This window comes from Prenolepis imparis, unplaced genomic scaffold, assembly GCF_030444845.1.
Source record: "Prenolepis imparis isolate NDT839.2.m4 unplaced genomic scaffold, iyPreImpa1.0 SCAF_97, whole genome shotgun sequence".
Taxonomy (NCBI): Eukaryota; Metazoa; Arthropoda; class Insecta; order Hymenoptera; family Formicidae; genus Prenolepis; species Prenolepis imparis.
Window position 1 is genome coordinate 107,277 of NW_028141255.1, and position 13,527 is coordinate 120,803.

A 13,527-nucleotide genomic window follows, 5' to 3' on the forward strand; every position below is an offset into this window, starting at 1 on the left:
CGGGGGACACCTCCTGGGAGACCCCTCGATAGAGGGAGTATCCCTAAGCGGAAGGGAGGGGACCGTGGACCTCGCCCCGTGAGGCGAGGATCGTGTCCCCTCCGTTCCGCCTCTCTTTTGGTTTTCTCCCGGGGATCGGGCTCCCTCCGCCCCCGGAGGGGGTTGGGATTCGGCCACGGTCCCCGAGAGAACCTCCTCGCAAGGGGAGGAGTCGTCCCCCGAGAGGAACGACTCTCTCCCCCCGCCTCCGAGGCGGGATCGAGGGAACACTGTTCCCCCGATCCCACCTCCTTCGCACAACTCCTTCCCGCTATCCTCTCGCCGCGGCTGCGGCGAATCTCCTTCGCCGGACGCCAGCCCTCTTGCGACGCATCGGGTCGGCGTCCGGGTCTTCCTCTCTCTCCCTTTCCGCCACCTCCTTCCGCGTTAGGACGTCCTCGCAGAAGGAGGCGACGGCGCTCCACTTTTCTTTGCTCTCCAGCATGGCCTTGACCATGCTGGAGAGCTGCAAATCTCCCCCTATTGCGTCGGTCAGGGCACGGCGCTGTTCCGCCCATGCTGGGCAGAATTCCACTGTGTCTTGCGCCGTGTCCCTGACCTCCGTACAGTGGTGGCACTTCGTCGTTGGCTCCCTCCGCGCCTTATCGTGCAGGTACTCACCGAAGCACCCGTGCCCGGTGAGCACCTGCACAATCCTATAAGAGAGTCCGAAATCTCTCGACAGCCAATCCGATAGAACCGGCTGAATTGCTTGGACAGCGCGCAGACCGGCCCTCGGTCGGAGTAGTTCCTCCGACCATCGTTCCACCGCGCGCTGTCTTGCCCGTTGCCGGCCCACTTCTGCCGCTTTCGGTGTCAGGGCCAGGCCCCGCCTGGTTATGAGACTTAACCCCAAAAGTTATGAGACTTGGGAAAAAAAGAAAAAAAAAAAAAAAGCTGGTTCAGAATTCATAACTTTTCATTCTGTGTCGATTGGAGTACACTTGTAGTGTATGATTTTCAAAAGTTATGAGACTTAAAAAAAAAAAAAAAAAAAAATCGTATAGTTCAAAATGCATAACTTTCGATTCTCCATCGATTGATATATACTTATTTTGTATTTTTTTTAATAACTACGCAACATTCAGGGACGAAAAAAAAAGAAATATTAATAACTCGAAAACAATAAGTCCTTTATAAAAAAGTCCTAATACTTTTTTGTAGGGCTCGAAGAGAGGAACAAGATAGCCCGTAACTGGACCTTGTATCTCCTATAGTTTTCGAGAAAGAAGAAATATATGCATATTTTCGAAAAAAAAAAAAAATTTGTTTTATCTGAGATCTTTCGATGGCGAACCCTATCCGACGCACCCCTTCCCAACTTCCTACGACGCACCGTTGATGAGATATTGCCACTTCCGGTTTTCGACTTTTCGGCATTTAAACTTCCGGTCGAACCGAACCCAAACCCGTTGACCCCACCCCTCTACGGAGCACCGTTCTCGAGATATCGCCACTTCCGGTTTCCGACTTTTGAGCGTTTAAACTTCCGGTCGTACCCTTTCCGATCCCGCAGACCCCACTCCCGTCCGACTTCTCGTTTTCAACATAAAAGGTTGAGTAGTTTAAAAAAAAAAAGAATTAAAATAAAAAAAAAAAAAAAGCGGCGACTCCTTAGAAGCCACCTGTGGCGTACAACAAAGAAGGCCGCCTCGCCAACTACGCAACGACCGACCGACACGTTCAATCCCGTCGATCCTTGACTGCGCAACGACCGAGCGACGAGCTGGATCCAGTCATTGTTAGCTGTGCTCTCGTAGCGAGAAGATCGTGCGAAGACGTGCTCCCGACGTTGACAGAGGTAAGCATTTATATTAACTTAAACTTTTCTCATTTAATATTTTTCTTGTTTTTAATAGTTAATATTCTGAAACAGTTCAAATAAAGAAATGGAACCTCGTGTAATGGACGAGAGAGTTTTCCAGGCGCACGAGCGCGGTGAATTTGAGTAAGTACAATAGACGGAACGATAAGTCTTCTTCTCCGTTTTTAAACAAATTTTGTATTAATTATTTTATTGTTCTTTCAGTTTCCAATTAAGAGCATTTGTCATTCCGGTGCGTATTATGACAATCTTGCCTGAACCGTCACCGGACAGTGACGATACTGTGTCAATATATTCGGACATGTCATTTTCGGACGACTTGGACGTGGAGACCGTTGTCGACAACAACGAGAACAACAACGACGTCGAGAAGGACGAAGACGTCGAGAACGACGACGTCGAGGACGACGACGTCGAGGACGACGACGTCGAGGACGACGACGTCGAGGACGACGACGTCGAGGACGACGACGTCGAGGACGACGACGTCGAGAACAACGACGTCGAGAAGAACGACGACGTCGAGGACGATGACGTTGCAGAGAAAAAACAAGAATCCGAATGAAATAAATTGAGTCCGGAATATTAAATAAAAAAAAAAAAAAAAAGACTCTGTAAAGACCGTCCCCACCTCCTCGTGGTAAGAGTCGGGCAACGTAGAGAGCCTTCCTCAAGGCATCTCGACGGCTAACGGGGCTCCGGCATAATAATCACAAAACGGTACAAGTCTTGAACGAAAGAGCTCGACGAGACCTTTCATCCGAGACCTCGACGGCTCCTCCAGCTGCTTCCGTTCCCGAGATATTAACGAAAAACCATCTCTAGAGATAATTAAAAATTTAATATCTCGCGAACCAAAAGAGATAGATTGACGTTCCAGGTCTCGGACGAAAGGGCTCGACGAGACCTTTCATCAGAGACCTCGACGGCTCCTCCAGCTGCTTCCGTTCCCGAGATATTAACGAAAAACCATCTCTAGAGATAATTAAAAATTTAATATCTCGCGAACCAAAAGAGATGGATTGACGTTCCAGGTCTCGGACGAAAGGGCTCGACGAAACCTTTCGTCCGAGACCTCGACGGCTCCTCCAGCTGCTTCCGTTCTCGAGATATTAATGAAAAACTGTATTTAGAGTGTTACGTCCTGTGGACTGCACGATTCTTTTCTCCCCGATTTACGCAGATTCGCGTTCCGCGAACATATTAATTATAAGACCGAAATTAGTTATAAGAATTAAACGGAGAAAGACAGTGATTGTGAAACAACTCGATCGGTGAGATTACGAAACCTACACTTTGATCAATAAGTCATAGGTAATGTTGAAATATCACGATCGACACACGCTATCAGTAGACCAAAGATCGGAATTAGGAAAGAACTCTTCATACAAGGAAGCAATACGTTGCGCAAAGGGGATTAAACACCGAACGTATGACTATGAGTCACAAGAAAAGAGGACGCCCTTTGCCCTATAGGAAGGGCAGACGAATAGTATAAAAGCAGCGAATCTTCCAAGAACGTACTATTAATTCCGCCTACATCGTGGCAGTTACACACTTCTGGATCCTCGCATTAAACATACATTGTGACCATCGAGGCTCAACAACCAGCTATCAGTCAACCTACACCTTCGCCCACACCACTCGAAGGAATTATCGATCCTGAGGATCAACCTATAGCTGCCAACCCGCTCACCAAATAATATACAGCCAACAGTGAGTACTTTCATTCTTCTACGATCACGGAAGTGAATAAATCCCCGGAATCGCGACTAAACTTAATAAGTAGTGGAAATCGCTGCCCGTCGAGCATTGAAACGCGCTCTCCGATTGAAACGGGACGATCAAAAGCCAACGCGAATCCTCAACCGCCTCATAGCACATCAACGTTACACACACACTCATATATAATTGTTTATACATGTCCACAAATTCAAATGTCTAATTCTCTGAATATTATTAAGATTTTATTTTTTTTGAATAAATGATAATTATTTACATTACGCGAATTTAAAGTCTTATTTAAACCCCTGCGTTCCTTCATATATCCCCCGAGATCGCACAAGGTCCTATCCCGCGTAAAAGGGATTTAATTCCCTTACCGAAAAGAACCGACGAACGGACCCCTGAAATAAGCCAGGTAAAAGCGACTATCCAGTCGTTGACCTGCAAAAGGGCCAGACAGTCCGTTCGACCCGAAATCACTCCGATTTCGGGAAAACGCTGTTACGACCTTCGAGCGGCCTTTCCTTCGTGCAGGCCAGGACGTAACAGGAGTGATATATACATTATTTATGAAAATGACAGTCCTGATGGTAATAGATATTTACGAGAATTATATCAGAGTATAAAATACACACATATATAATGCGCAATATTTCTTATAACTCGTTTATCTTTGTAGCCGAAATGTATCATTTTCGTGATATCTATTAAAAAATAGTTTCACGCACACCGCGATTTTTCGGAATATATTATCTTTATACGGCCTTTCGCGATCCCCTATTCAGCGCTGATTTAATTACAGACTAAATATTAGCCGCCGACAGAGAAGGAGATTTTCATGGACATTACAACCGGTATTGTGTGGTGCGGACTAATAATAATCCAGCGCGGTAGAAAGAGAGGCCGGAGCGGAGCGCGTTTGAAGTACGTGTATTGTTAATGTATTGCGTAATTAGGTGCATTGCACGGTTAGGAACGGTAGAAATTCGGTTTCGCGCAAATTTTGCCCACCGCGCGATATTCACCAGGTAGGGTTGTTTTACCACGTTAAATCCACGCTCTACGCGCGGGATTGTGTTGCTCTCTTTGTCCGGGATAACTAACAGCCGCGTTGATGCGGACGTAGTCAAAGTTATCGCGCGAAGTATGCGCTAAATGTTTGATGCGTCACCCCTCTCTCACTCTCTGACCTCGTTCGCCATCCCGGGAGCTGATGATACGCGTCACGCTCGTGCGGAAAATAAAACAACGAGGTTTTTCCGTTTGTACACATAGACAGGCAAAACGCCGGAGTTCGAGATCTCGGTTATAGCTTGTAGGGAAAAATTCATCAGAATCCGAAAGCCGCGCGGAGCAATCCTCTCGAGAGATCGGAACACACATCCGGCGATTAGGTTTTATATATCTCTCGTGCAAGCTCGAAAGCTGACTTTTCCGCGCGCGCGACCGTTTATTCCGGCTCCATGATCTTCATCTTTCTGTCATGACCGTAAAAGACACGCGGTAAAGCTGCAGAGGGAGGATTATGGAAAACTTGCTGAAACTCGGCCACTTTCCGTGATTGCGGCTACCGTTGGGCGCTGTCGTTGCTTCTTTTTCACGACTTTGTGGGTTATTTACGTCTTTCCGCGCGGGTTGTCGGCTATCTCGCCTCTTATCCCCTTGCTTTATGCTCTAAAAGGGGTGGAAGGAGCGAGAGGTGGAGGACGCAGGTGTAAGCTCGCCGAAAGTTTTCATTTCTCAATCTTTTCGTGAAACAACATGATCTATTACTATATTTCTCGAGAAGCTTGTACTATTTGATGTGCTAGGTATAGAGAAAGTAATATTGTTATTTAATAAAGTTTCTGTAGTTGAATTGTGAACATTTCTAATTATATCAGTATCATCGTTAACATTAACATTATTCGTTGGAGATAATACTTTCATAGGTGAATTAACCGATTGTGAAACAACATGATCTATTACTATATTTCTCGAGAAGCTTGTACTATTTGATGTGCTAGGTATAGAGAAAGTAATATCATTATTTAATAAAGTTTCTGTAGTTGAATTGTGAACATTTCTAATTATATCAGTATCATCGTTAACATTAATTATTCGTTGGAGATAATACTTTCATAGGTGAATTAACCAATTGTGAAACAACATGATCTATTACTATATTTCTCGAGAAGCTTGTTAAAGTTTGCGCTATATTTGGACAAATCTCACTGCTATTTGATAAAGATTGACAATCTTTTTTAGTTATCATTCGTTTCATTTTCCGTCTTTCCATTTCTTCCAGATTTTGCTTTTCTTTCTTGTTTATTACACTGGAATTCTTCTTCTTCTTCAGCAGTTCGAACTACTTTTCTTCGAGGTATAATTAATTATTAGTTTAATAAAATAATTAAATAATCTAAATCAAAGTCAATTTCAATTCAACATCAAACCAAAGTCAATTTTAGTTCAAATTAGAGCCAACTTTAAGAGACAACCACTGTCAATTTCCATATTAAAATCAATTTTAATTTTTGTATCAATAAATAATAATTAAATAATAATAATTATTATAATAATACTTTATCAGTTTTTATTTATTTCAGTTTAAAATTAATTAAATTAGTATAATTAATTTAATTTAATATTAATTTGAAAATAAAAAAAAATTTTAATCTTATAATTTTAATAAAAATTATTTTTAATTCAACAATTTAAAGTAAAATTAATTCAAATTAAAACATAATTTTAATTAATTAATTTGAATCGAAACTAACTTTAAACTAATAATTTAATTAAAATTAATTTTAATTTAATAATCTAATAATAAGTTAAAATTAATATTAATCGAAGTAAAAATTACTTTTAATCTAGATGTAAATAAAAACGATTTAAATAAAAGCTAATTTTAATTTAATAATTTAAATCACTTAACTAATTTAAATCATTTAACTAATTTGAATCAAGTTAAAACTAACATCAATTTAAGTCAAATTTTAATCTAATAAAAAATCCAAATTACAATCAATTTCAAATCATAATCAATTTCAATTTAAGTCAAACTTCAATCCAACAATCCAAGCCTCAAAATCAATTTTAATCCACTAATCCAAATCACAATTAATTTTAATTCAATCAAATTTCAATCGCTAATAATTCAAATCATCAATTTGAGTCAACAATCAAAGTAACAACCAATTTCAATTCACAAATCAAATTTCAATTCATTTCAGTCCAACAATCCAAGTAACAACCAATTTCAATTCACAAGTCAAATTTCAATTCAATAATAATTTCAAATCAATAACTACTCACAACCAATTTCAATTCAAGTTTATTTTCAATCTAATAATCCAAATTACAATTAATTTCAGTCCAATAATCCAAGTCACAACCAACTTCAATTCAAGTAATGTCAAATTGCCATTCAATTTTATATCAAATAAAATTCAATTTTGGTAAAAATAAAAATTAATTTAATTTCAACCAAACAATTTTAATTAAATCTAGTTTTATAATTTTTTTTAAATTTTAATCTTAATTTTTTTATTTTATTTACTTTTTATTATTTTTTAATTTATTTTTTTACTTTTATATTTTTCAATTTTTTAATTTAATTTAATTAAAAAATTTTTTAATCTAATTGTTTATAATTTAAATTAATTTTAATTAAATAATTATAACAATCAAAACTAATTAATTTAACAATAAATTTAATCACAACTAATTTCAATATCATTTAAAATTAAAACTTTAATATAATAATTTATAATAAAATAAATTTTAATCTAAAAATTTAAATTAGAATCAATTGTAATTAATCCAACAATTAAATTAGTAAGTTAATTTTAATTTAATAATTAATATTAAAATCGATTTTAGTATAATAACAAAAAATTAAAAAAACTTTATTTTTAACTGAATCTAAATAAACTGCGACGTCTTTGCCTCTCTCGAGAACGCCGCTCTCGAGAAAGCGACGTGCAATGTAAATCGGGAGCGATATCTATCGAAACGTAGGTAGGTGATACGGTAACGAGATAGGTAGTCAACGGTAATGCGGTACTTTACAGTATAAACTCTATGCTAATAAATGGGCGCCAGGCGCGATTTCTCGCGCCACGGTAACTAGAATCTCTTAAGAAACTTGATATAAAGGTCCGGCTGCGCCTAGCTCAGTGTATGGCAGAGGGGCGCGATTCTTTGGTAACGCTAGAGAGAGATTCTGGAGGAGAGGAGGGAAATTATTTGACACTCAATATTCAATAATTAATTAACAAATATATTTAACACATAACATTAGAAGGACATATACAATTGATACAGTAATAATCTCGAAATTACAGGAAACGATTACCTTACGGTGGGAATCCACGTGCGAGGTAATCGGTACACACGGTATATAAACATATTCGAATCGAAACTAGCTCCGGTAGCGAACAATAGGTGCGAGAAGGTAAGCGCGGTATACAAAAACTCCGGAATGTGGTCGCAGCATTCCTCACGCGCGCGAGACTACAATCTTCACAATCGATATCTCGAAATGTCGGAATATTAAGGAACGGTAATTACGGTATTAACGAGGCGTCCCCAATGGCTCACCACGATGATATATAACGTTATTTGCCATGAAAGTCCCTCGAACAGGCGGGACGAGACGATATTTACGGAATCTTTACGAAATGAAACAAACGGTAATTTCGCGCTATATGTACGACTCTCGCCGAGTTCCTCGCAATAGATACGGTAACGGTAACTCGCAGAGAGCGACCACGCACAAATTCCGAGGTTATTTAACGCGATCTTATAATTCCATCAAAAACACGATACGATACGATACGATACAATACAATATAATTCTCGAGTCTTAACTTATGACGACTGTCGGCGGCAACTTCCCTGAGAGAGACACTTTCGCGGAACCCGGTATGAGCCAGTATCGCGGTAACAATTTTCTGGAGCAACTATGCTCCGCTAAACGGAAACGGTAATTCGGTATAAAGCTGTCGATTTTACTCGACAGACTTTAACCCACAGCACGGTAATACACGACACTAGCTGGACCGGGAACAATTTCTACTCACGAACTACCCGAGTGGCGGCTTACAATAGGTTCGCAAGGCTGATCGATTGTCGTCCTGGAGTCCCTCTCACTTGTTCCGTACGCCAGACAGAAGTGACTCTCCGAGAGAGAGTCCTTAGGTCCCTCGAGCTCCGCGCCGATTTCTCGCGCATCCTATCGATATTCGGTCGCCGTGGGGCCGCCGGGATCCGCCCATCGATCCTTCGGCGCCCTCGTCCTTGTACCCGTGATTTTCGGAGACTCGCTTCCCGTTCTTTCCGGTATCGTGGCGGTATCACCTCATAATTCTTGATTTCCGGGGTTTGAATTGGCAGGCTGGCCGGGCCGTCATCCAATCCTTCCCGCAGGTGTTTATGGGCTGATATAGGGCCCTCTCCTCACTCTGCAGCATGAGGGGGCCTCTCGGTATCCTTTAGCGCTTCCATCAGATCTCTAGAACAGTTTATAGTTTAGATAATATCTCGGGATGGCGGTAGCGACGGGAACTCGATACATGACCTTTGGCACGGTATCCATTTACGGTAGTTTCCTCCTTGGATCTCCGGAATCTTGCTGCACATTTCGTTGAGGAATCCTCCACTCAGTTAGTCGTGTCACGGTTATTTCAACCCACATTCGCTCAATACGGTAACGCAGGAAATATTATACAAACAAAAATAACAATAAAATATAATCTTTTCGCTTTAAGGTCGCTATCTCTCAGGGTGTGAGAAGCAACCCCAGGACGGCTCTCCCCTTCCCTCCCCGGTCGAGCTATTGCCCTTGTGACGGCGCTCAAAAGGCGTCACGTCACAAAACTTAAATTTGATAATATATATATTGATAAATGTAATATATATAAAAGCAGAATAATACATTTTTATACATATATAAAATTTAAATAATTATTTGAAACAAACTATATGACAATTTTGGTATAAAAAAAGATATAAATAAAGGATATTTATTCTTTTCTTTATATCTTGTCTCTCTTTCTCTCTCTCTCTCTCTCTCTCTCTCTCTCTCTCTCCCTTCTAACTCAATCTCCCACTCTCTATCTTCTTCTCTTGATGAAAATCTTCTTTTTTCTATATCTTTTTTATTTCTCTTTCTTATTTTTTTTCTTTTAATTGTTTTTAACCCCTCTTCTTTAGGCTTTTCTATTAGCTGTAATAAATTATTTATTTATTAGATTTTGTATAATAAAATAAAGTGATACATATTTATACGTACAATGCATAAATGAATACTTATAATATATATACACATGTAATAATATATATATAATATATATAAATATACATATATGTGTATATAATAAATATATATATGTAATAATATATATATATATATATATATATATATATACTTTTGAAATATAGAAAAGATTAATTTATCGCTCATTTTTAAATATTAATACTGCTTTAATAATCAAGTCAATAACATACTTTTTTATCTGTGTATTTTCTCTCTATCGGTTATGTATCTTCTCACTTTCTCTATATCTTTCTCTCCCTCTCTTTGCCCCTTTTTTTCTCGATGAAAATCTTTTCTTTATTTTCTTCTTTATTCTATTTCTCTTTTTTTATTTTTTGTTGTTTTTAATTGTTTCTTCTTATTTTTTAACTATTTATAACCTGAAATATATTATTTATTTATTATTTCTTTATTAATAATAATATTAAGAATTTGCAGGAAGACATCTGCTTGGCAGCAAAATGTTGTCCAAACAATATAATTTTTAAATATGAAAAAGATTAATTTATCTCGCTCGCCATTAAATATTAATACTCCTTTAATCGTCAAGTCAGCGCTGTAAAACCACACGCGGCAACAATTGTCGGTGTTCAATATTTAAAGAATTATTAAAAGAGTATTAATATTTAAAGACGAGCGATAAATTAATATTTTACATTTTTTAAATGTATATCATTTGGACAACATTTTGCTGCCAAGCAGATGTCGGCTTGCACAGTCTTTTAATTTCTGCCACGTATTTAATTATTAAATACTGACCAATGTCGCCGCGCGGTTTATACATGAACTTTACGTGAACTTCAAATGCTTTAAATGCTTTATAGCTTTTTTATCTATAATTAATTTATCGCTAGCCTTTTATTAATACTACTTTAATAATAAAATCAGCGCCGTATTAATTGCGCGGCGACTATTGGCGGTATTCAATATTTCAAGACGAGGCAAAAATTGAAAAAGTGTGCAAGCCGACATCTGCTTCGCAGCAAAATGTTGTACAAACAATATACTTTTGAAATATGGAAAAGATTAATTTATCGCTCGTCTTCGAATATTAATACTACTTTAATAATCAAGTCAGCGCCGTATACATACTTTTTTGTCAGTGGATCTTCTCTCTCTCTCTCTCTCCCCCTCTCTCTCTCTCTCTCTCTTTTTTTTCTGAGAGAAGACGTGTCAAACATCGCTCTGCAAAAGTGATAACTTTTAAGTGATTATATAGTGAGGGAGAGTGGCGAAAAAGTATTGAAGTAATAGTTGCATAGACCGGGAATAGACATGAGTGTTATCTAACAGGAATATGCTGATTTGTGAGCGTGAGAGTTATATTTCGTGTATTGAGGCATCGAGATTTCACGCGACAGGTAGACATTAAAGGTGGACACAAAGCGCTGACGTGTGAATTTGGACAAAGGTAATTGACCGCCTATGCTGGTATTAACAGCTTCGGCCGGTAATTATCGATATGAACGATGAATATGACGAGTATCGATGCTCGGCATGTAAGAAGGCAATAAAAAATCAGGTTGTTGCATGCAAGTCTTGTATTAAACTGTTTTATCATCCAGGATGTGCAAGTAAACATAACATTTATGATAGAAATCGCTAACTGGTGTCGTGTCCTGGCCCATTTGAGAAATTTACAATTGAAAGTGAAGCAGATATGAAGAAGGCACCGACAGCAGCGGGGAGCAGCAGGGAAAGACAAGGATCTACAGGATCTACGGGTTCGTTTACGACATCAAGCAGTGGAAATAGAATATCAGGAGCGAGTGGATCATCGAGTATTGACGTAAAAATAGATTGGCTTGTAAAAACTGTGAAAGAAATAAAAGACGAAACAGCATGTAAGAAGGAAATTAAAATGATGGTTAAGGAAATAGTTCGAAAAGAATTTGGAAGTATTAAACAAGAACTGGAAGACTTGAGAAGAATTATACAAGGAGGAGCGGGTGGACTGGCAGGGGGAGCTCAAAGATGTTATAGTGAAGCAGTTAAAGAGAAGGAAAAAGAAAATATTATAATTGTCAAACCCAAGGTGCAACAGGAGAGTGAAGCAACTAAAAAACTGATAAAAGAAAAGGTAGATATCAAGAATATGGCTATGGGAATAACGAAGTTAAAAAAAGGAAGTAAGGGAACAGTGATTCTCGGCTGTGAGACTGGAGAAGAAATGGAAAAGCTAAAGGCGACAGTACAAGCCAAGCTGGGCGAGAACTTTAACGTTACTGAGTCACCGCGGATGAAACCTAAGATAAAAATTGTCAATATTGGCGAGGAAGAAATGGAGTTGAATGATGATGATTTAATAGGTACAATTAAGAAGCAGAACAAAATTGACGTGAAAAATGAAGGAATTCATATGCGAATAGTGAAGAGAATAGTTAAAGAGAAAATAAATGAGAAATATCAGTCCGGAAGAAGAGGAAAAGATGGTATCGTAATAATTGAAGCAGATGAAGAGACTCATGAAGTAATGTTAAGAAAAGGGAAACTGAATGTAGGATGGAGAAAGTGTCCTGTATTCAATCACATTAACATTAAAAGATGTTTTAAATGCTGGGGTTATTATCATATTGCAAAGAATTGAGCGCGTAATGAAACATGTCACAAATGTGCAGGAAATCACAAAGTGAGTGAATGTACAGCGACAAAGAAAAGATGTATAAATTGTATGTTTAAGATTCAAACATACAATTTGAAAATAAATGATGAGCATGGCGCACTTGATCCGGAATGTCCGACTTTCAAGAGGGCGATACAGGAGGAGAAGAGGAGGGCCGGATGGGAGGAAGATAAATAGCAACTACAGAAGGAAACGGAATTAATACTGTATACAAATGCGCAAAGTTTGATGGCGCATAAAGACGAGATGCAGCATCAGATTATGAAGAAAATGAATCCTGCGTTCATAGCGTTATCAGAAACCAGAGTGACTGCTGAAATTGAAGACTGTGAAGTGAACGTAACGGGGTATAGTATGATTAGATGTGATGCTGAAAACAGAAATACAGGAAGGGTTCTTTTATATGTAAGGGACGATATTAAATATGAGATAGTATTAGTAAAAAAGTTAGAAGCGAATTGTTGGTGTGCTGCGATTGAGGTGAAAGATAAATTGTATAAAGGAGTGATAACAGTAATATATCATTCACCGAGTTCATCGCATGGTGAGTTCGTGAGATTTCTGGAGGATATAATAGAAGAATTAATAATACGGGGAGAATGTATAGTAATAGGAGACTTTAATATAGATATTATGTTGGACTCGTTTTATACAAAGAAGTTACAAACGACAATGTTGAGCTTAGGCATGAAACAATATGTAAATAAACCGACGAGAATTACGAAAGATAGTAAGACAATTATAGATTTAATTTACGCTAATAATAAAATAGAAGTGCAAGTAATTCATGAACCTAAAATAACGGACCATGCGTGGTTAAAAGTTGATCTTAATGCGAATAAAATTGATAATAAATACAGAGAATTTAATGCTAGGAATTTTAAAGAGTTTAATGTAGATGAATTTATTAAATTAGTGGAAAATAAATTAGGAAAAAGATATGAATGTCAGTGTGAGAGCGAAGAAACTTGTCGATAATATAGTAGATGCGTTGGATGCTACAGCACCTAGAAA

At 38.2% G+C, this 13,527-nt stretch overlaps 1 protein-coding gene across 1 annotated transcript; it reads right to left on the minus strand.

Annotated features, from left to right (window-relative positions):
- Positions 1-310: 310 nt before the first annotated feature.
- LOC145947535 (uncharacterized) lies at positions 311-1,419 on the minus strand. Its single transcript, XM_083057319.1, has 2 exons — positions 1,376-1,419; positions 311-872 (listed from the first exon to the last, which is right to left on the minus strand). Exons 1-2 carry the CDS (start codon positions 1,417-1,419, stop codon positions 311-313), a joined length of 606 nt encoding a protein of 201 aa, XP_082913445.1.
- Positions 1,420-13,527: the final 12,108 nt, after the last annotated feature.

Excerpts from the sequence above, each read along its gene's own strand:
- LOC145947535 (XM_083057319.1), bottom strand. The coding sequence starts at position 1,419 with ATGCCGAAAAGTCGAAAACCGGAAGTGGCAATATCTCATCAACG. Across the intron at positions 873-1,375 it reads GTGGCAATATCTCATCAACG|GCGGGGCCTGGCCCTGACAC; the intron begins GTGCGTCGTAGG and ends TCTCATAACCAG.